Here is a 25,362-nt window from a genome sequence, read left to right as displayed (position 1 = left end):
ACATGAAACTAATCAAGACAAACTCCTCACTTACAAATAGGCTTTCTTTCTTTCTTTTTTTTTCTTTCTTTTTTTTTTTTAAACCAATGAAAATCCAATGTTCTGCTCATTTGTTTTTACGGGGACGAGGAGTAAGAAGATATTCTGTGGGAGAACCAGCAGCCCACAGCATGCACTGAGCTCCTGTCAGTCATCATCAAGAAGAAGGACAGTCAGGGCAAATTTAGCATGCAAGAACAATGAACACACACACACACACACACACACACACACACACGCTGTAGGCACATTCAGTCTCCTCAGCCAAATATGTGTCAGTCCTGAGCAGCACTGAATTGTTCTTTTCAGGAGTGCAGTCAATAGAGGAGCGATGTTTGCTGTTCTTGGGATGCAGTTCAAGCACACACACACACACACACACATACACACACACACACACACACACACACACACACACACACACACACACACACACACACGCATCTGTAATCTTATACTTGCAAAGACTCACTGATGTAATGCATTCCCTGAGCCTCTAACCTTAACCAAGACATGAAGATGCCTAACCCTAAGTGAACTAGAGGAGGCTCATCAATCAGACATCAACACTCTTCATCACTGAATTATTCTATTATTCTATTCCCGGAAAGGTAGTTCTTAAGCTTTTTATACTTTCAAGTGTCTATCTTCTTGTTGGTGTGTATGTAGATTCATATATCTGTGCACAAACAGACATAAACTCTTACATATAACTTGCTTTCACAACTGTTTCCTGGGTTTACAAAGAGCAAAGCCAATTATATCTTTGTGAGGATGATGAATAACGGAGTGTGTGTGTGTGTGTGTGTGTCATTTTTAATGTTTTAAGATCAGAAGTAAAGCTGCAAAAACAATGGTGCTAAGTTCGGGTGAGACTGATGCATCTTTTAAACGTGTTGCATCAGGCTTCAGTGACTCATGAAGTGCAACCCAAGAAGTTTGAACAGATCCAGGAAAGGTTATCAGATATTTCACAGTGGTTTACAATAATCAGAGACGGGATTTTACAACTCACCGTTGCAAAGTAATCTTACAGGAATGTGCGCTCGCTTGCATGTATGCGATTGCACAAAGCGGCGTCTTGTTGGATGATGTTGCATTTCTGCAAAATCTGAGCCAGGTTCAAATTTTTACCAATGACCCTGTGTGTATTTTTATTTATGTATTTATTTATTTAGCTTTGCTGCGTTGGTATTACTGGCATTACTAGCATTGCACCAACTTAGCTCTGAAGTCATATAACATTGCTGGACTCATTATAACCCTCACATACTGTTCATATTAAGACGTATCTACAATATACCTTCATAATTAGTCTCAAATTATTAATGAACGCCTCCTCAGTCACAGATAAATATGTGATTAATCCTTAAAGAAGCTTTTAGAGAGCAGAGATACTTTTATTCTTCATTTTTTATGCTTTTTCTTTATGGATAATAAAACATTTATAAATCACACCCATGTTATATACAACAGGGGAATGTAATGCATTTAATGGATTATATTACAATGTGATGAATGCAACAGTAATTTATGAATGTTTTCATTAAATGTGGGTTAAACACTCAACAAAAAGATCTATATCAGCTGCATATACACTACCTGTCAAAAGTTTTAGAACACCCCAATTTTTCCAGTTTTTTATTGAAATTCAAGCAGTTCCAAGTCCAATGAATAGTTTAAAATGGTACAAAGGTAAGTGGTGAACTGCCAGAGGTTAAAAAAAAGGTAAGGTTACCCAAAACTGAAAATTATACAAAAACACTTAAAAATGTAGGTCTTTCCTACAGAGAAATTGCGAAGAAAGTCAAGGTGTCAATGAGTACAGTTTCCTTCAACAAGCACTCAGAAACTGGGGGAAATTCTGAAAGGAAGAGGTCTGGCAGACTCAAAGCCACAACAGAGTCAGAAGACAAGTTTCTGAGAGTCAACAGCTTGCGTGATAGGCGAGTAGGCGAAAGGATGGTTCCTCAGTGTGTGGCATTAACTGTCAAACATGGAGGAGGAAGCGTGATGGTCTGGGGCTGTTTTTCTGGATCCAGGGTCGGCTACCACAGCATTCTGCAGCACCATGCAGAACCCTCTGGTATGCACGTAGTTGGTCAGAGGTTCATCCTACAGCAAGATAATGACCCAAAACATAAGTCCAAGCTATGCCACAACTACCTTAGGAAAAAATGTAACAGAATGTAAGGGTTAAAGAAAGATAAAAATCAAAGCAGCGGTTATGTGAATAACCACATATTCCACATCCTTGTAGTGAGTAATGTATCCTGGTTTTAAAACCTCACCACACGCTGATGTACAAATGGCTTTAATACGACTTTTTACACACATGCACTCAACAGCACCTGGAAACAGACTTTGACGTGTAAAATTGGTGAAGTTCACCTTTAAGTAGTCACTGCAGCTTCTGTTTAAAGTGACAACAAAGAATGTAGAAAAAGCAAACGACACCTATGTTTATGGTTATTTAACCTAAAACACGCTGCAATCTTTCACCCAGTTGCAGGAGACGTGACGATACCTCTATGAAACTCCATGTATTTATGGACATCTACTAAAAAATAAAAAAAAATAAAAAAATAACTAGATTCCACGACAGCAACATTTGTAGAAGTTTATGTAGTAGTAGTGCACATCAGGAATAAAAAAGCAGGTGCAAGACCAAAGAACTAAATCTGTAAAGGTAGAATCATACCTGCATTGGGGAGCAGACTATAGCTCCCAATGCAGGTGTGGTTTAATAGGATATCAAAAGTGACGTTTCATGCTCTTCAGGCTAAAACAAGAATGCATGGTCACCATCTTAAATACATGAACACCCAGATCACCTGACAGTCACATGATGTGGTATTTTTTATAGTAAATATTCATTTTGATGAATTCTTATGAATTATCAATGTTTTTCTAGGGTTACACCATTTGACGTGTTAACTGAGAAAAACCTGACCATGTTCAAAAAACGTCAATTTATGAGTAATTGTTGGGAGCTTCTAATCTGCAGTTGTGATCATCAGGTGTCATTCTTTATAAAACCACTTCCTGTTATATAGCCTTCTTCACAATTTTAACAAAATGGCCCTTTAAATGCTGGTTACAGTACAAGACACTTCATGTGGTTAACTTGATTTGACATGATTCCCCAATGTAAATTTAATATTTGGACCAATTGTATTCCATTACATTGATTTAATATAAAAAAGTTATAATGTAAGATCATGCCAAACTAGTTGATATGGTGTTTTATTGAGAATTAAGTGTTTTTAAGCAAGTTGAATTATTTGGTACAAAGTTTTTATGGTTACACCACTTAGACATTTTTGCCATAATCCTCTAATATATTCTCTCAAAATGGATTAAAAGCAGAAATTTGATGCTGAGTCCACAAAAAAAGGATGTGTGCAAGTTATTCATACGGTTTTTTTTTCACATTTTAACCCCTTTAAATTTGACTAAACCACATGGACACAAAAAAAAAATGGTGTCATGTCATTGTCACATATATAGACTGGGATTGACCTGGGTCTTTATTTATTTAAGATGGCCATTACACATTTTGTCTTTAGTCTGAAGAAAAGCAGAAGGCTTGAAACATCCCTTTTAATATCCCATTAAATGATATTATACCTGCTACAGTGTGCACAACAGCAACATTTGAAATATATGGCAAGTTAAGATAGCGACAATGGGTCAAAAACAAGAACAAAAAAACATAAATTAATGTATAAATATGTTTTTCTTTATGTTTTTAAACTTAAAGTTATTTTTGGTGAGGTTTGCTATAATATCACTGACGTCTTTTTATAAAAGTTACACGATAGGTCCGAACTTCTCTTCTAATAAGCAGAACTGTAAGGATTATTAAAGCTCTTGGTCTTAAGATTTAACTCCTAGCTCAGCTCTTATTCTCAACACTGCAGCGTCTCCACCTTACAGGCATGAAGTGTTTGGTTTGTGTCTGCTCGGCGCTACGACACATTGCTCGATTTAGTCTTTTCAGGACAAAACATTCGTGATCTGACTCCAGGGCCACACACACACACACAATACAGTCTGTCCTCCAATTACAATCATTTCCTTCTTTGCCATCATCACACAAAAAAAAAACGTTCCTCTTTTTAAAAGGCGAAGTGTTTTTTTGGAGATCTGAATCGTGCCACAGAGTAAAAAAAAAAGAAAGAAAGAAAGAAAAAGCAGTAAAGAAGTAGAGTTGAGTGAAATCACTGAGGGCATCTTTACTGGAAGGCTCTGTGTGGTAATGACTAGCAGCCAAACGCTAATGGCTCATAATGTTCCGAGGAAAATAGGGCAGCAATTCACTTTCTTTTTTCTTTTTTTCCTTTTTTTTTTTTTTTTTTTTTTTTTTTTTTTTACATGTACAAAAGTTCAAATCCCACTTTTTTTTTTTTATGTTCTTTTTCTTTATTTTTTGTTCCCAGATTTGACTGATTTTGATGAGACTATTAACTGTAGCTTAACAATCAACCCAAAGTGAGAATAAAATATATTTAATGAGGCACAAATTTTTTTATTCATACATTATCTGGAATCAACATGAGATAAGATAAGAGCATAATACTCTTTCTCCTCATTTCCTCTTTTCTTTCCTTCTTCCCTTTTCATTTCTCTGTGTCACTCTTTCTATTTTTCCCAAATACTTTTTTGCTCTTCATTCTGACTTTCCTTCCTTTGTTACTCCTCTTCTCTACGTCTCGTCTTCTTTTCTCCCTTCTTTTTTCCTCTCACCTTTCTTTCTCTTTCTTCCACCCTCGCTTCCTTCCTATTCCTTGTTTTCTTTATACTCCCCCCTGCTTTTAAAATCCACTTCCTTCTTCCCTTGTTTATTTCTTCCTCTATTTCCTCTCTGTCCACCTTTCTTTCCCTTTTTTCTGCCTCTCTTTCTTACACACTTCCCTGCGTGTTTTTCCTTTTTCCTTTATCCCTAAAACTTTTTTCATTACCTTCACACTTTCCTTTCCTTCCTTATCTCATAATTCATTTTTATATTTCCCTCTCTCCTTCTTCTATCGTCCTGTTTTTCTTTCTTTCCTGGGGAATATGTACTATGATAGCAAAATTAAACCTTATTTCCATTATGATATTGATATTATTGATATTATTAATCACCTGAGTGGAGAATATGAGTTTTTATTCAACCATAGATTTTTTTTTTTACCTGATGGAGGAAACAAATGTGAATCTTTGAGCTTTTTTTAATTGTGTGTGTATGTGTGTGTGTTTACCTGTTGTTGTGGGGACATATAACTCTTCACACGTTCACATTATGGGGACTCACCTTCCCTTTTGGGGATAAAAAAGCCAAGTCCCCCATACTACAAATCAATAAATTACAGTCTGAAGACTTGGTTTAAGGTTAAGGTAAGGGTTACGGTCGAGCTAATCGTCCAGAAAATGAGTATAAGTCAATGTAATGTCCTCGCAAGTCACGGTAAACATGAATGTGTTTACTTTCAGGGAGGGAGGAGAGAGAAAGTGTGGTTCAATGGGTTCATGCTACATAAAACTCAAGCTAAGACTTGTTGCACATACATTGCTACACAGTGGCACAGAAAGGCTACATACTTTATCTCTCTTTCGCTCACACGCACATACAGGCACAATAGTCGGATAACCATCGAGACGTTATTGTATGTGTTGGGTTGGGGATCATCTGGATAAGCACGCATAGAACATGGTTTTAATGTATGCGTGTGCGTGTGTGTGTGCGTGTGTGTGTGTGTGTGTGTGTGTGTGTGTGTGTGTGTTTGAGAGAGAGTGTGTGTGTCAGCAGTGGGAAGCCAGTATCTGTACATTTGTAATTACACTCAGGAAATGTTTATTCACGTTTGATTGGGTGGGACCAGCCGGGACTCTGGGTACATTTAAACAAACTATTTCGACATCCTGTTTAAAAGTCGCTTTCAGGAGGAGCAGAAAGAGAGAGAGAGAGAGAGAGAGAGAGAGAGAGAGAGAGAGAGAGAGAGAGAGAGAGAGAGAGAGGGTAGCTGAGGTGGGCCACTTATGTAAGACCCAATCCTGACGGACCCTTAAACTGATACCAAAGAGGAGAAGAGAGCACGAGGTCAGCTTTATAAAAACACCAGTGAGTGAGAAACGTTTGTCAGATCAGACACAAAGACCTACATTTTACACCGGGTAAACAACTGAAATATGAATTAAGATAAAATTGAACAAGTAGGATAAGAGCAAGAAACTAAAATCAACAAAAACAATAAAACAAAACAAACCCAAAATCTATCTTTGAGTTTAAAGCACAACCTGTATCTATAGCAACCATAGAACAACCTGTATCTATAGCAACCATAGAACAACCTGTATCTATAGCAACCATAACACAATCTAATGGTCTGTCTGTGCATTACATACCTCATACAAGTGGTAAAGATTGCCCCAAAAAGTTTTAAGTTAAATAGATTTTGTTTTCAACCAGATATCACGGTTAAGCAGACCTACAAAGGGTTAAAAATACAAAAAAAAGGGGGGGGAATGGTATCAGATTGTTACCCTGAAGGTGTTTTCAATGCTGCGTTCTTAGTCAAGAACTGTACAGTTATTTTAGGCCTGTAGAGGAAGTGGTCTCGGCTCATTTTGAGCTAAACAGCTGCATTAACTGGGTGTACTGGGATGTTGGCTGAGTAAAATGGTTGCTAGCAGCGATAGCAAAGTAAGCAAGTTCAACTTAGTCTTGTTTTCTTTGGGTGAGCTGACTTCACTGAGCGTAACATTGGTTGTCGTGGATCACCGGTATCATGACGCTGACTCAAACCAGTTTAGTCAACTCTGGGTTTTTACTGCTATGAGTGTGTTAATGTGAAAGATTAACTCAGGAGTGGTCGTTAATTACAGGAGACATAATGAGAACAATGATATGAGATGAAACAGTGTTTTAGCAAAAGCAAAAAGTCATATTTATTTATATATACAGAATAAGAAGATGTAGAAATAGTAGTTTTTAGTTAGGATGAACAAACTATTCTGAATATTTTGTGCTCATGAAAACACTTAAAAGTAATACCAGACGTTTTTTGCTAATCTGAGGTGCGGTGATGGAATCAGAGTGTTAAATCCTGTAGGAATAATAACTATTTTTTTCCCACAGTGATATTATTAACCTGCTCCAGAACATAGGAGCCACTCAACAGAAGTTATCATGGTGACAAACTGAGCCAGCTTCATGAGCCCAAATGCAGCTACCTAACATATTAATCTCTCTTTGTGGACTATAGCAATGAAGTTCTTATAATTGATATTTTGGCTATAAACAGATTTCAGATTTCTTTATTATTGTAATTTTTCATTATGCACTTTCATACACAAAGAAAATGCTAAATAGTGTTTCCCTTAAAAGACAAACTACAAAAAAAACAGTATTAGAAGATAAAACATAGCGATCTTAAATTAATGAATAAATGTGCCTGAATAGAAAGTAATGATTTAAAAATAGTCACAATTAAAGGATATAAAGTGTGAGAGTGCCTGTTATCTGTAAAGTGTGAATGGAGTGAAACAATCTCATATGGATTTTAGTGATGCATTTTGGTTATTTTGATTTTGTTTTGGTGCATGAAAAGGAAACTGATCCGAGGCGATAAATGCAACAAGTTAACCATCAATGATGAAGACCAGAGCAGAGAAGCAGCAGGTTTAAAATATACCTGTTGAGTATATGTATTAGTTTGCTTTATCAGTTTCATTACAAAAGGTCCCATGTCCCAACATTTTCCTAGAAACTACTGTAGCCAGTTTTCCAATGTTGAACCACATGTTTCGGTCAGTTCAACAATCCATGCTCATGAAAGCCTGATTTTTCTCATTCGTTCTAATAAAAGAAATGTTTCCCAGACACACACGTGCGCTGGCAGTGTAAGACATTTTTTTTAATACACAAGACTATTCACTAGTGTTGTCTTAGCCTGTGTCATTGTCTGCTGTCGTATGTAACCAGTGTCAGGATGCACTGCAACCCTATTTACTGTATTAACTGTATTTACACACACCGGGTTTCCAGAGTAAAGTATAAATTTGAGCTTATTGTCCAACCTTTGTTTATCATTAGTGAATAGAAAGCAGGGATATGACCAACGCTGTTACTGTGGATCATTAGTCACCTCCGCTTTGATTGTTTTGGAGGAGAAAATGCAGGAAGAAGATTTTTGGTCTTACAGGAATATCTCCCTTTAAATGACAATGTGAAGAAACAGAGTTTATTGAACCTTAACAAGAGAGTTGACTAAGTCTGTTTGGGAGGAAAAAACAGACTTTCCTTTATCCTGTTCTGTGTCATTTCTCATGAAGACTGAGTAAGACTGAGTAAGAGATAAAGTCCAACATTTCATAAGGCTAGAAAGAAACTGCATGTATTCTCTGCATGAAATCAATCTGAAAAGTCAGTCGTACAGCTATCAGATAAATATAAGGAGAAAAAAATGTAATGTGTAAATTCAGTTATTATGAATTTAACAATGAAAGTACTGAAGTAAAGAACCAGTAAAGTAAAGTAAAGGAAGACTCACCAAAAATGTCTTTTCTTTCTTCTTTTCTAATATTGCATCTTTGGATACTGAATACTGATGAATGTAACTATTACTGTATTTATTATGGATTAGTCTTATTATACCTGACTGTGGACATTGGTCAGTGACAAATAATAAGGGTTGGCAAGATGAGCAATTCAAACATATCTTTAAAAAATAGTTTTAAAAGCAGCATCAGGTTTGTTAAAATGTACATTTAGTATTTTTGTTGGTTTTATATAATTTGAGATGACATTTGCACCATTTTTTTTAAACCAAAAGTAAGACTGAATGCTCCTGAAAATGTCAAATGGTGTAACCACAAATTTTGTGTTTTTAAGCACGTTGAATTATTTGGTACAAAGTTTTTATGGTTACACTACTTAGACATTTTTGCCATAATCCTCTAATATATTCTCTCAAAATGGATTAAAAGCAGAAATTTGATGCTGGGTCCACAAAAAAAGAATGTGTGCAAGTTATTCATACGTTTATTTTCACATTTTAACCCCTTTAAATTTAAACTAAACCACATGGACACAAAAAAGGTTAGGGCATCTCTAACTGAGACTTTAGTAAATGCGCCACTGACCATATTCCACTCTTCCTTTCTTCCTGTGATTAAGGTCAGGTCTATAAATCCAAACTCTGTCTACTCATCACATCAAGAAGGCTTCCTTAAATGTGATGAACACACACACACACACACACACACACACACACACAGAGGCTTTAGATGAGTGAACAGTGTGACATAAATACTCACATACCTACACGCAGTGTGAGTGTGTCACCTTTCCTGCTCACACTGTGAACGCTGAGGAGTCACACAATGGCTCGGATGGACTCCTCCTGGCTCCTTATATACAGTGCTGTTTATATCACACACACACACACACACACACACACACACACACACACACACACACACACACACACACACATCTCGTCTCTCTCTCTCTCTCTGTCTCTCTCTCTCTCTCTCTCTCTCTCTCTCTCTCTGTCTTTCTCTCTCTCTCTCTCTCTCTCTCTCTCTCTCTCTCTCTCTCTCTCTCTCTCTCTCTCTCTCTCTCTCTCTCTCTCTCTCTCTCTCCCTTGTTTCCTATATGAAGAAAGGGAGCTGGAATTCAGGAAAGGGGCCATTTTCCCCCCCGGAGACCATTTTCAGTACCAAGAGAATAGAGTTCAGAGGGCGCGGTATAGAATGTGTTTTTTGAGTGTTTGTGTGTGTGTGTGTGTGTGTTTGTGTGTGTGTGTGTGTGTGTGTGTGTCACAGGAAGGGATCATATGGGAGTGGAAGACAATCAGTGTGGATCACAGACAATACATAGTGTTGTGGTTTGTGCTCTCAGTGTGAGATTTAATAAGTAGTTAACAGTATGGATTTTACACTTTAGTGTTACTTAAAGTGGCTATAATCTATATTTTTTATATAAAAAATAATAATGTATGAAATGACAGTGTGTAATGTCAAAGGTTTTATTTGTAATGCTGAACCTACAGAGAGTTAGCAGAGATTATGTAACTCTCCTCAGCTTTACGGAGCTTTGTAGTTGAGTTTCATCTCATTGTTTAGCTGTGCGGCTGCAACTTTACTGTTTCAGTTCACTCTCAGAGCTCTCATAGCGTCATTTTAGAAGAAAAAGCTTCAATTTAAAAAAAAGCCACTGTACACTACCTGCTCAGACACAGTTAGCTGTAGACTAGCTGGTGAACATAGTGGAGCATTTAGCAGCTTAAAGAGACAGATATTTCGCTCAGGAGTTGGTAATGAGTAAAAACAAAGCTAAAAGAGAGTGAATATTGGCTTAAAAGGTTATGTCAGTGAAGTTTGATTTTGCTGAAAACTAGTGGATAAAAAGTCAGTGAATACAGGTTTAAATAAACATCAACTTGTGTCTGACTATACTGTCTCAAAGAAATCAAAGGTCTGACTTCTGTGACATAACCTTCACTCGCTGTGTCATGAAGAATTAATATCAAATACCATTGTGTATACTAATTAAATACTCTCTCTCTCTCTCTCTCTCTCTCTCTCTCTCGCTCTCTCTCTCTCTCTCTCTCTCTCTCTCTCTCTCTCTCTCTCTCTCTCTCTTCCTCAGGACCGGTTGTTCTTCGTGATGGAGTACGTTAACGGAGGCGACCTGATGTTTCAGATTCAGCGGTCGAGGAAGTTCGACGAGGCTCGATCTCGTTTTTATGCTGCAGAGGTCACTTCTGCTCTGATGTTCCTGCACCGGCACGGAGTCATATACAGGTAACCATGGTGACCAGCGTTACTCTAACTACTGAACTTCAACATGCACCATAAATAAGCCACTTTTTACCCTCTATTTGTCTGATTTTGTGTTGTTTTTTCCTTCTTTCCTTCCATATTAAACTGGGTGTAACATTACACCTCCTTTGCACTTTCCAGGACTTTTGACATTTAACAGAAGTTTCAACCCTAAACTCTAGTCCTTTAATTTCATTTGATTTAACGTGAAGCATGAATGTGATGTTTATTTGAATTAGTACCTCCAACTGTGACATGCGTTTCCATTACAGCGCATGTAGGACCCTAGGAAAGAAAAAAAAAGTGAAAATAAACATTGACCGAGACTCTCAGCATTAATGAAGCTGCTGTTGTAGGCTTGGATAACGGAAGTGCACTTTTCAGGAATCTGAACAGTGCTTCAGCTCATCTTATAAACCTTTGAGACACTGTGGAGCATTAATGTTCTGCTTATTTAACCCTCCTGTTGTCCTCGAGTCAAGGAAGGAAGGGAGGAAGAGGGAAGGAAAGAGGGAGGAAGGAAGGAAGAAGGAAGGAAAGGAGGAAGGAAGGAAGAAGGAAGGAAAGGAGGGAGGAAGGAAGGAAGGGAGGAAAGGAAAGAAGGAAGGTAGGAGGGAGGGAGGAAAGAAGGACAGAGGAAATAAGGAAGGGAGGAAGGAAAGGAAGGAAAGAAGGACGGAGGAAAGAAGGAAGGAGGGAGTGAGGGAGGGAGGAAGGAAAGGAAAGAAGGAAGGGAGGAAGGAAAGGAAGGAAGGACGGAGGAAAGAAGGAATGAGGGAGAGAGAAGGGGAAAGAGGAAGAGAGGAAGGAAGGGAAGAAGGACAGAGGAAATAAGGAAAGGAATGAAGGAAGGAAGGATGGAGGAAGGAAAGAAGGAAAGAGAGAAGGAGGGAGGGAGGAAGGACAGACGGAAGGAAGGAACAGTCAAAACAGACGGGGTCAATTTGACCCGGGAGGACGACACGAAGGTTAACATAAAGTAGATCCTCCAGCAAGACATCACACACATCTTCCACTGCACTGATTTCACTGAATAATCATGGATAAATGGTAGTTTTGACCACCAGCAACAAGGTTTAACTCAGTCCAAACATACGTCCTTTCATGTGTAACATCTGTGTGCTGGTTCATCCTGTTGTGGAAGTACTCGGCTCTAAACTCGTCTGACAGAAGTTGATTTAGTAGTTTTTGTTGCAGTTGGTTGGTTGTTGAATCATCAGCTCATAAACTCTCGGAGGTGGTCTGTGCAGCAGATGCAGTGACCCTGCATTGGTGTGAGGTCAAAAGTATCATACAGACCTCTGTGCTGTCGAGCTACCAAGGTGGATAAAAATGGAGGCCTGAAGTTTCTGAGTCTTTAAACTACAGATTTATACCCGAAAAAGCATGTAAAACTTTCCATAAAACCACAGCTTTGTGTCATTTTTACATTTTTATTTGTGTGTGGATTAATCAAACACAGCCCCAGTGTGTTAATCAAAGAGCGTGAGAGGTTTTAGGAGGCATATTGTTGAACTTTTGAGTCAGGCTAGCTCTTTCCCCTCCCTGCTTCCAGTCTTCATGCTAAGCTACGCTAATCACCTCTTGGCTCTAGCTCAATCGTACAGAGTTAAGGAGAATTATCATTCATTTGGAGTCATGTTTCTGGCGACCTGGCAAATGTTAGTTCAGTATTCACGCTATTTTAGCTCTGTTTTTACTCTACCAACTCCTAGGGGAAATATCTGGCTCTTTAGCTGCTAAATGCTCCATTCATTGCTAAGAGCAGTATGGTTTTCTCTAGTCACAAGGCACCGATTTTAAAAAAAATAAAGCACGTCTACTATATAGGTGACTTAGTATTAACCTTCCTGTAATCAAAAATGAGCTATATTTTCATTTAAATGAGACCATTTGACCACAGTTTCCACAAATATGTGTAAAATCTGTGGTAATAAGTTGGAATAGTTGGCTAAAAAGGGTCTAACACAGAATTGGGTGATAATTTGTACCTTATGCTTTGCAAACAGTCAAACTAGAACGAGTCAATTTTGACAAAAGGACAAAAGTTGCACGGTCGACAGGAAGACAACAGGAGGTTAACATTTTTTTCCCTTTAACATGAGTATTTATGTATTTGGAAATCCCCTTTGAATAAGGAAAAAGACACGTTAATACATGATGTGAATGCACTCTGAATGCATTGTGATTTTAACGCAATCGGATCAGTCGGACCATATCTGAAGGCTCGTATTATGGTTGGATCGGAGCCAGGTCTTAATGCAATCGATGCGGTGTGACCTTATTCTCAAGAAGAAAAACTCCCAGCCCAAGTTGAAAGGTCACCTAACTCCATCTGGTCCTGCTAGTTTAAGCAAGCCTTGCATAAAAGTACAAGTCACAGCAGGTTTAACAAGTTTTACTTCACAAAAGGTAAAGATGATTTTAAATACATTGCTTCCTTTGTTTATTGACAAGCCTGCCAAGTAATTGTCATATTGACTCAGGTGATGAGATGTGATGACAGTGCAGGAACAAATCATATGTTACAGTATTAGCTGGTGTGGAGCTGACTCAAACTCATTACTCAATGTCACGAAATAGAGAAACATGAGCTTTGATTTACTTTAGATTACATTTTTATAGCTATTTACTCATCCAAACTGTTTTTTAACGTGTGTGCATGTGAGTGAATGAGGGCACAGTTTTCCTTTTTTTTTATAGTCTACAGTCAAAGAATAGAACAGATCTTTATTGGCATTGCATGTAAACAACAAAACTCTGTTTGAGAAGTCCAATGCAGCATAAAAAAATAAAAAAAGATATCAAGTCAAGTCAAGATTTATTCATAAAGCACATTTAAAAACAACCTCAGTTGACCAAAGTGCATGATTATATTATAAAATACAATATAATCATGCACAAGTATAATGATAAATAAAAACTGTAAAAGGAATAGTAAGAACTCAATTTAAAACAAAAAAACAAAATTAGAATAAAAGAGGAAGTTAAAAGAGGAAGTAAAATATATAAATATATATATATATATTTACACATAACACTAATACACACAAGAATCAATTTAAGGCACAAATTCAATGTAATAAATCATCATCAATCTTTACAATGCAGTCATCGGTTATTCATGGAAGGAAAACAGCTGCTAAATATTATTTTCACATGAAATATTTTTGTTTAGTTATAAAAATTCAAACTCGTGGACTCTGTGAATGTATTGTGTGTGTGTGTGTGTGTGTGTGTGTGTGTGTGTGTGTGTGTGTGTGTGTGTGTGTGTGTGTGTGTGTGTGTGTGTGTGTGTGGGACAAGATTACCTAACTGTCCTCCTACTTCAGGCACTATTATCTGTCTATGTGGACCCCTTAGTCATAATAGCATTGTCAACCAATAGCAAACACACAGCTGGTCCCACAAAAGCAGCATGCAGCTCGAATCATAACACTATTGTGATGGACGCAGTCTCTGTAAAATGTTCAGGCGGTTCGCTACCAGAAATAACTGTGATGGCAGAAAAGTGAGTTCTTCTATCCGGTGTTTTCTATTCATGAATCAGACGTTTGATTCAGTGTTTGGAGTTTCTCGTCATGCAATCAGTGTGTGTGTGTGTGTGTGTGTGTGTGTGTGTGTGTGTGTGTGTGTGTGCTATGCCAGTAAGGACATTGAGTTTTGTTGAAGCTGTGTCTGTTTGTGTTATTTTGTTCATTACTTTGTGTCTCCTGCTCAGTGAGGTGTTTTATTCTCTAATTTCAATGGTATTTGGCACACACACACACACACACACACACACACACACACACACACACACACACACACACACACACACACACACACACACACACACACACACACACACACACACACACACATACACACGTACTACCCTTAGCCTAACTCTATGATGAATTTAACCAAAACCCAAATCTTAAAGCTCAAACAGTCCTTTGGAGAAGTGAGGGCTTTACAAAAACTCATAATTTGTATGTTTTTTTTTAAACAAAAAACATCTCTCTCTCTTTGAAAATGTATATGTATTCCAAAAATGCTTCATCTTCTCTTTATGAAACTGTCCTTTCTCAATATGTCTTCACTTCTCAGATAATCCATCTCTGTCCTTAGCCTCTAAAAAAACAAAATCTCCCCATTTTGTAAAAATGCTCTCATTATCTAAAAATGTACTCACTTTCTAAATATGTCCTTACTTTTTTTTTAAAAACTAGTGCAGAGCCCATTTTAAAATGTGCCTGTGCAGAATGGGTTGATTGCTTGGAGCTTCCTAGAGAACTGCTCATCCAAACAACTTGATTGGATCCTCAGCAATTCACCTGTCAAATGTGAAGTTGATCAAATGAGCAGTTGTCAAGAAAATTGAAAGACATACATACGGACAGACAGAGACTCTTATGGCTGTTATATGTGGCAGCTATGTGTTCACCATGTTGGAGAGGGCAAGGTACACTAGTAAACAAATACACAATCTATTGTAATATCAAATTATATCTTTACCATATATCATCCAAAGAGCTTCACGCTTGACAATGCACTTGCTTGGGTCCCCAGCATCATCCCCACCAAGTGTGAAATCGATCAGATGAAGGGTTCTCGAGATATGCAAAGGACATACAGACATACATACAGACAGATAGAGAGTCTTTGCTTTATAGTTAGATGTCCACACTTTCCAAAAATGTGCTTACTTTCTAAAAAAGTATCGCCCCTTTCTAAATGCTGCCATCAGATTTCCAAGAAATGTCCTCACTTTCTAAAAATGTACTATCTTTTAAAAAATGACCCCCTCACTTTTCAAAAAAACATCCTCTATAAAATGCGTCAGCTTTCCATGTCTAAAACTCAGACTTGTTCCTCTCAAAAACAGAAGAGTAACACAACTGATGATGATCAAACTTAAACAAAAACTGAGGCATCATTAGCTACAATAGTGATTCTTTTTCTTTCGGTATCAGTTATTTAGACACTTGACTGGTGAATATTTTAGGGAAAAACTTAATATGTTCTGCAAGCCATCACAATTTAAAATCATGGAGCTCAGAGGCAAAAGGCCAATAACGATCGCCCAGTTTGGTCTATTCGTCCAAACAGATTTTTCTGGATGTCACAGTGAATAAAGAACCGTCAATCATCTCTTGACTTAAAGTGACCCCTTTGAGCCTTCCAGAACAAAATCAGCGAAGCAAAAATTGTGGATTGGCCGTGTAAAATTTGTCACAGTTCCCAAATTTAATAGTGAAAACTTTTAAGCCTTAAATAGTTAAATTTGCCATTGACTTATAATGAATAAAACTTCATCTAAATACAAAAAGAAATGAAAAAACCTGACTTTCTTTAAGCCGTAACTAAACTATATTTGCTCACAAATACATTAAACTTGTGATCAGGATGTCTTGTTATTAATATATTTATCTACTGCTGTTCATTGCCGACGTTAAGCCCTAAAAAGTCTTAAATATGGAAAAAATGAAGGAATGAAATCCTCACGTAGAAACACACAAACACTCACTGTTTCCCCAAGAATGAGGAAACAGGCTGGAAAGTGATCAAACATGAATAGTGTATTGTTAAGTGTTGGGAAATTAAAGGTCAGTGGAAAAGGAGTGAAGATGGTGAATTCCTCCTCCAGACGTTACTCCTTTAATCACCTGCCTCCGTTTCTGTCTTTTATCCTGTAATTGTTTTCTTTTTGATTCCATAGAACTCAATACGCTTTTACTTTGTCCAGGTTCCTCTGGCTTCTCCAGTTTCCTCCCTCAAAACAAATTCAAGGTGAACATGAGTTTTTTTTTTGAGTTTTTTTTTTTTTGTAATTCTTTTTTTCACCGAAGAATTGCACAATACATAATCACAGACACTCTGAACGCTGAACAAATAAGGAATACTAATAGTTACCCAACTGTTGAGACTGGCTTTAAAAAATTCTTGTTGCAACAACCAACTCTCCCTGAAGGGTTTAATAAAAGTCTCATCATGTTTTTTTATGATCCCAATATAGCCAGGTATGCTTCTTTGAAATATGACTGACATCAGCTGACTGAAAGGACTCATAGCAACTTGCCCAACGTTAATCAAAAACTGTTAAACTGAGTCGTGTTTCTTCTCAGGGCCAAACTCCCATTGTTGGAGAATATTTAGATAAATATAAAAGTACCTCAAATGCTATAATGTTACCTTTTTGACTAAATAAGCAGTATAAAAAAGCATATTTTTAAAGATACATACTAGTGAAAAACACGTACAGAAATCACTCTTGAAATATTGTCACATTTTAAAAAAAGTTTTAAGGCATTTAAAGTCTTTTTAACTTACAGGCTGAAATAGTTGCAAAAAGGTAAAACACTCTAAAAGTACTCCATTATAAGTAAAAGTCTTGCATGAAGTATTAGTGAAGTATTATGAGTGATGTAGTTAAAGTATTACAGTAAAGGTACTGCAGTATTATGAGTGATGTAGTTAAAGTATTACAGTAAAAGTACTGCAGTATTATGAGTGATGTAGTTAAAGTATTGCAGTAAAAGTACATAAGTATTATGAGTGATGTAGTTAAAGTATTGCAGTAAAAGTACTGCAGTATTATGACTGACGTAGTTAAAGTATTGCAGTTAAAGTACTGCAGTATTATGAGTGATGTAGTTAAAGTATTGCAGTAAAAGTACTGCAGTATTATGACTGACGTAGTTAAAGTATTGCAGTAAAAGTACATAAGTATTATGAGTGATGTAGTATGCAGTATTACAGTAAAAGTACTGCAGTATTATGAGTGATGTAGTATGCAGTATTACAGTAAAAGTACTGTAGTATTATAAGTGATGTACTTAAAGTATTGCAGTAAAAGTACTGCAGTATTATGAATGATGTAGTTAAAGTATTGCAGTAAAAGTACATAAATATTATGAGTGATGTAGTTAAAGTATTGCAGTAAAAGTACACAAGTATTATGAGTGATGTACTTAAAGTATTGCAGTAAAAGTACACAAGTATTATGAGTGATGTACTTAAAGTATTGTAGTAAAAGTACTGCGGTATTATGAGTGATGTAGTATGCAGTATTACAGTAAAAGTACTGCAGTATTATGAGTGATGTAGTTAAAGTATTGCAGTAAAAGTACTGCAGTATTATAAGTGATGTAGTTAAAGTATTGCAGTAAAAGTACATAAGTATTATGAGTGATGTAGTTAAAGTACTGCAGTATTATGAGTGATGTAGTGCTGCAGGATGGCATCTCATTCTTCAACCAGCATTTGTCGCAGGTCAGCCAACGTGGTTGTGTTGGTCACTCTGGCACCAACAGCATGAACCCAAGCTGATCCCACAAGTGTTCAATGGGGTTGAGGTCAGGCCAGTCCATCCTCTCCACTCCCAAACCTCACTCTGTCTATCTTGGAGGACAGAGTTCGGTCCCAGACTGTGGAGATATGGGATTATTGCCACCGGTTGCAGAATCTCATCTCGATATCTCTCTCTGCATTGAAATTGCCTCCAATGATGACACCTTTGTTTTTCCAGTGAGGGAGATGCCGTCCCACACCATCACACTGCCTCCACCAAAGAAGGCAGAGTGCATGATCCTTACCAATGAGGCACCATTTAAAAGGGGAATAAACAGGCTTTCCAACAGTATAAGATGTATATTGCCAAGAAGCATTATTACAACAAAGAAATAATCTACCAAACACAAATGTCCTTACTTTTTGTGCTTTGTTTAGTTTAGTCCAGTGGTTCCCAACCTAGGGGTGGGGCCCCTCCAAAGGGTCAGCAGATACATGTGAGGGGTGGTGAGATGATTAATGGGAGAGGAAAGAAGAAAAAACTAAGTTCTGATACACAAATGTGTTTTCAGTTTTTGGACTTTTCTCTAATCTTTGATATTTCCTGAAATATTGAATCATTTGAACATTTATTGAAATGAAACCATGTGAGAAGTTTAGAGGGAAAAATCACTATTTGGTGGAGCTGTTAACAACTCATAGACATCTGAAATGTGAGCTGACTACACACTGCTTTTTGGTTTCATCTTTAACAATGTGTTGTATTTTAAAAGTTTGTTATATTATCCATTGTGTCAAATCTTCATCTGAAAAGTAACTAAAGCTGTCAGATAAATGTAATGGAGTAGAAGTATAAAGTAGCATCATATGGAAATACTCAAGTAAAGTACAAGTATCTCAAACTTGTACTTAAATACAATACTTAATAGTTACTTTTCTCTACTAATGGAGATATCATTGGATTTGCAGGTGTTTGGTGTCGAAGAAAAAGTTTTGGACACATACAATAAAACAGATTAAAACATTTCTATTAATAGCATGAAACACAATGCCGTATAAAACCGAAGCATGACACAACCACACTGTTACTTACTTCCATGGTTAATAATCAGAGGATGTGAAATATGAATCTACCACACTGCCCTAGTTGTTTTGGCTACATGATGTCCCACCCTGCTGGTGCCTGCTGGACCAGGACTCATTGTTTCACACAGTTTCCCTTACAATGCTTTTATTAATGAAGACGTGGGCTCTTAACCGTAACATTTGAATGGTGTGTATGTGCTACGTTTTTGGTTTTTATAAGCACAATTTAATCTAAATCAAACAGCAAGGCAGCAAGGTTATAAAGCCGAAAAGCTCGGACCTTTTATTGTTTATATGTTTGTCTTTTGATTGCTTTTACCTACATAAGTTTTGAACTAATACTCCAGCCAAAAACTGTCTTTAAGTAACAGACACTCTCCTCTTATAGACTGAACAAGCTAAAAAACAGTACGTGCATTACTAAAAGAGAAGTCTGTTTAGTTTAAAATATATTCCAGCTGTAAAAATATGAACAAATAACTATAAACTTATCTTATCACTTTAAACTATCTACCGGTTTGCTCAGTATGATTAAAATAATAAAGCCAAATCCTTGTTTCAGTTAATGAAATTTGCATATTTAGCTGTATTTTAGTATAAATATGATTTAAAAAGTCAACATAATGATGTAGATTTTTATCATGTACATTTAGGTGCAATTACACAGGAACTAAAACGGCTCTTTTATGCAACTGAGGCTGAACTGAGGTGATGCATAAACGTCCCGTATAAGATAAATTAGGAGTTTTCTGAGCTGTAAATCATGCAAAGATATTCCAGTAGAGTATAAATATAGAGCTGGATGTTGTTCATGATACATCTGCTTTAAAGACCAAACTGACTCCGGTTGGCCGTCGCAAACACTAAGATTAATGGTTCAGTCTTTCATCATTGTTTTCTCAGTCATGGTGTTTTGATAGAGTGAATATTACTCTGTCAGAGGTTGGCAGACTCACACGTTCACATTGCGTGTTAATTCATGATTGTCGAAATGACTGAGCTACCTGATCCGCACCCTCCCTCCCTCTTTCACTCCCTCCCTCCCTCCCTCCCTCCCTCCCTCCCTCCCTCCCTCCCTCCTTCCCTCTATCGCTCTCTCGCTCCCTCCCTCTCGTCCCTGACCCACTTTGTTGACCAGAAGAAGATGAACAACAAGTGTTTTGGGAACATTATGTCCCGACTCTCTTTATCCCCGCCCGCCTCTTCCTCTCCTCTCCTCTCCCCCCTCCCCTCCTCTCTTCTCCTCATCTCACCTCACCATCGTTCCATCCTCTCCTCCTCCTCCTCCTCCCTCTCCCGATGCTTGTTTTCTCCCATCAGCCACTTGTCGATGCTCGCATCACCACACAACAACACCCACCCACTCCATCCCTAAAAAAGAAAACATTTTTTAAACAGTAGCTTTTTTCTTTCTTTCTGTCTTTCTTTCTTTTTCGCTTCACTGAAAACCTTTAAGACCAAATAGAAGTTAATGTTTGGATGTGATGCTGTTGACAGAGCAGGTTCAGACTGGTTGGAGGGCAGATACATGTCTGAGTAAACATACACACACACACACATACACACATACACACGGGGACACACACACACACAAACACACACACACAGTGAATCTACAAGACTTTACTAAAACCTCATCGCCCAGCCTGTTATCAAACCTGAAGACGTTTCAAGTAAAATTCATTTGTTAGTGTTGCTTACTTATTATTTATACATATATTTCAAGGTTTAAATCAAAAGTTTTCTTGTATGACTGCATGTTAAGATACAATAAAACTGAAATTTGAGATATTTGTCTTTTTCAAAGGGGAAAAAAAGAGGTTATGTAGAACAATGTGTGTATATTTCTCATTTATGAGATGTGCACACTACTCAAAGATATCAAGCCAATAAGTAACATGATGTTGATTAGACTAAACGCGATATAATTAATCTAAATTAACTTTTTGCCAAGATTTAAATTAACATGAGACAAATTTCCTTGCAAATTATCCAATGTCTTCATACTTTAAATCTACTCAATAATATTACTTGTCACTTTATTGCCATAATCTCTTAAAGCAGAGGTCGGCAAGCAAGTTTCCGACAGAAGATACGTACAGAGAATGGATCAAATGAAAATAACTCAATAATAAATGTGTAAAATCTTCATTTTACTTTGTTACACACAACATATCACCACCTGTAGTTGAGTCTAACTTGAGGCTAATAATTATTTGACAGACTTTTACTCTCAAAATTATTCCTTGGCACCTGAAGTCTGATGTTAATGTCTTTCATAAAGGGTTGAGCGGAGGTGTGTTGGGGTGTTTTGTTTTGCATGTTGGCTATTTCAGCACCAGTTGCTTTCTACCTTTACTTCTTCATACTACACATAGCATTACTATTTCAGCAAGGCGCAGTCCACTACCTGAAGCCCGATAAAATCAGTTTATCAGAATAATCTCGGGCGGGCCAGTTATTATTTCTAGCAGGCCAGTTTTGGTCCGCAGGCCACCAGTTGCCAACCGCTGTCTTAAAGTAACCGTTATGCTGCATTCACATGGAATCAGGCAAATGGCAGACGGCAACCTGGATGTCATTTTAGTGGACGAGAGAAGGCTGATTTCATGTGAATGCAACATTAGTCATATTTTTGCAGGGTGTATGATTGGTGGCGTTGTCTTCATGTGTCAATGAAAAGTTGTGAGAAAAAAGTAAATCTGATAAAAATGAAAGATAAAACTATTCAAATAAAACCGTGAAAAATCTATTTTTTAAGAAGTATTATTATTAGAAGTTTATAAAATCACATGATTATCTGTTTTAAATGAAGCTTTGGGCCCAAGCTGAGAGGAGCTGTGGTGGGAAATCTGCCTGTACCAACATTAACAAAAAAAAAAGTAAGGCCATTGCTATAATGTTTTTAATTTAATTTTATTATCTACTTTATTAATATCCTCCCATCCTGATCCATCTCTCATGCTGCGATTCCACACAGATAAATATACAAGTGGCAACAGTTTGTGTGTGTTTGTATATTTAACCAGATGTGTGTTTGGAAGATGGAGTCACATAGAAAAAAAAAGGGACGGAAGGATGGGATGAAGTGAGAGAGAGAGAGAGAGAGAGAGAGAGAGAGAGAGAGAGAGAGAGAGAGAGAGAGAGAGAGAGAGAGAGAGAGAGAGAGAGAGAGAGAGAGAGAGAGAGAAAGAGAGAGTGAGAGAGAGAGAGAGAGAGAGAGAGAGAGAGAGAGAGAGAGAGAGAGAGAGAGAAAGAGAGAGTGAGAGAGAGAGAGAGAGAGAGAGAGAGAGAGAGAGAGAGAGAGAGAGCGAGAGAGAGAGAAAGAGAGAGCGAGAGAGAGAGAGAGAGAGAGAGAGAGAGAGAGAGAGAGAGAGGTTAGCTGTCACAGTGCACAGGGGTTGCTGCTGAGGACGTAATGGAAAAATCACTCAAGATTAACATGAAACACAGGAAATGCTCTCAATTGAGCCTGATTGCTGTGTGTGTGTGTGTGTGTGTGTGTGTGTGTGTGTGTGTGTGTGTGTGTGTGTGTGTGTGTGTGTGTGTGTGTGTGTGTGTGTGTGTGTGTGTGTGTGTGTGTGTGTGTGTGTGTGTGTGTGTGTGTGTCCAAACAGAGTTCCTGACAGCGCTGACAGAGCCGCTCCTGCTTATTGACAGGATGATATTAAAGCTTCTCTAAAAAAAAACATATAATGGTGATTTCCCTGACTGGTAAGAACATGTCGAATATCATCTGGATATAATCAGCTGGTATCAAACTAAATTCCATCCCAGGAGTCTTTGTCAAGTATAAAAAACTTTATTTTCTGCTTTTTAACTCATGTAAAGATGATGTTAAAGGCGTATTCTTTTAATTCAAACACAAATGTACTTTCCCACATTTTCCAGGAAATCTGAAACAAACAGCTCAGCACATCCGCTGATACTTCATCTGAACATGATGTTCATGAACTCCTTTAACCACTGATGCGATAATACCCTGACATTTATGTTGGCATTTGATTGGTCCTGGATGCGGTTCTATAGTCCAGCTGGTCACTAACTCATCTGGGTTTAGGAGACGAGTTATAAACTAAAAAATAAAAAAATAAAATAAAGATATCTTGTTGTTAAACGTGTGTGGCAGTACCATATACTCTTTCCATCTTGACTCACTTGGGTTTATTAAACCATTTTTCAGGTTTTCTGAGGCCTTTTAATTCAGCTCTTGGACCGGTCTTAACCATTTGCTTTTCCTTCCTCTTTGAGGCCATGACAACATAAAACATGGATTTTTTTTTTCTCATTGACTCTAAATGTGATGTTTTACAGACCTCTACAGACTTCATTTGTTCAAAACTTTTTTAAAAACATGTTAGAGCAGGGGGGTCAAACATGAGGCCTGTGGGACACCGAGGAGTTCAATCCAGCCCTCTTCCTTCCTTCTTTCCTCTTTTCTTCCTTCCTTCCTTCCTTCTCTCCATCCATCTTTCCTTCCTTCATTGCTTTCTTTCTTTCTTCCTTCCTTCCTTCCTACTATCTTTCCTTCCTGTCTCCTTTTCCTTCCTTCCCTCCATCTCTCCTTCCTGTGTTCTTTTCCTTCCTTCTTTCCTTCCTTCCCTCTTTTCTTCCTTCCTTCCATCTGTCCTTCCTTCCTTTTTTCTCTCCATCCATCTTTCCTTCCTTCATTCCTTTCTTTCTTTCTCCCATCCTTCCTTCCTTCCTACTATCTTTCCTTCCTGTCTTCTTTTCCTTCCCTCTTTTCTGTAGAGAGGAGCCACCAGCGTATTTCTTGCACCATTCTTTCTTTAAAAAAAATATATATAATTGAATGATGAACTATTTTGAAGGTTTTCTGTCCATACTCCAAAATAAATCCTCACTCTACTATGATGAAATGAAACTCATCTGACTGAAACTCACATATCTCATCTTTCAATCTTAAATCTTTGCGACATAAGATAATGGGTTAGACTCTTATGCTCTTAAAGACGGACATTAATATTTTTTTCAATCAAACTTCGAGCAAAACATCGTGAGAATAAAATGAGAAAAACACACTTTGAATTTATGAAATAGGAAATACGTGTTGAAAGAATTTAGAAACTAATATTACCAAAGAGCTTATTGGTCATTCGTCTTAATAAACCAGACAAAACAGCTGTTGGTGCGAAGCACGTAAACCCTTTTAATTCCAATCCAAGCGTGACATTTAATCATTAACAAAAACTACGTATCAATAAATACTATCAGGACTAAAACGCATAAAACAATACCAATATATAGAATTAAAGCAGCATGAAAATAACTGATTTAATTATTGCGCAGTAAGTCAATTAAGGATATAACACAATAAATAAAGGATTATATAAATTATGCCCATTTCCTGGTATGCAACATACATTTTTAGCCTTGGCTGACAGTTTTCTCATAATGTAAAACCTCACCGAAACATTTACACATACATAAATATCATTCCATTAGTGTTGCTGAACACCTGCAGCCACTTAATATTGAATTTCCCTGCAGCAAGGTGATGTGTAATTCAAAGATTAACGTCAGCAGCCATTTAAATTCAATCACAAATGCATTAAATACATATGCTATTTTTTTTTCTGCCTTGCTGCAGGCGTGCAATTCGGATTTAATGTGCAGGGAGTCGCCCGTAGGTGAGATATGCAAACAGGCAGCCAGAGGGTCGGTCACCAGTTTAATTTTTCGTCTGGGGAAATATAGAACAAGTGCTGCTCTTTCTTTCCTCACTGTGAGGCCATCAATGTATCTTTTAGCAAGGCGCAGTCCTCAGCTGCTCGGCAGTACAAGCCTGCGGTTGTTTTTTGGGGGGTGGAGGTAAGAGTGATGAAAGCTTGTGATTTAATGCGGAGGTTAGATAAAGTTTAAAAAAAACAAATATGCTTTAAGCAGAAGTAGCCAAGGTAGAAACATTCGAAATGGATTTCTTGGAAGGAAACTGCAATCAATGAATCAATATGAAAACACTTTACTGGAAGCTGTCAGCTATGCTTCAACATTAATCAACAAGCTCTCCTACACTCCATTTCATGTCTTCAGTTAAATTCAGGGCGAGGTTTCTGTGCAACTTTTCAGAGAGAAGGTTTGGCTTTTTGTGATTTTAAGACTGACTCGGGATTGTTCATAATGTTCAGT

General features: G+C 37.4%; 1 protein-coding gene across 1 annotated transcript in view; it reads left to right on the top strand.

The window, feature by feature from the left end:
• Window positions 1–25,362, top strand: part of LOC133991485 (protein kinase C epsilon type-like) — a 119,934-nt gene that overhangs the window by 83,045 nt on the left and 11,527 nt on the right. The window contains exon 12 of the mRNA XM_062429914.1: window positions 10,679–10,833. Within this exon, the coding sequence (XP_062285898.1) occupies window positions 10,679–10,833 (155 nt within the window). The remainder of the gene's footprint in view (window positions 1–10,678; window positions 10,834–25,362) is intronic.

This window comes from Scomber scombrus, chromosome 12 (assembly GCF_963691925.1).
Source record: "Scomber scombrus chromosome 12, fScoSco1.1, whole genome shotgun sequence".
NCBI lineage: Eukaryota > Metazoa > Chordata > Actinopteri > Scombriformes > Scombridae > Scomber > Scomber scombrus.
The sequence above is the reverse complement of the archived record's forward strand: the minus strand, read 5'-3'. Positions and strand labels throughout refer to the sequence as shown.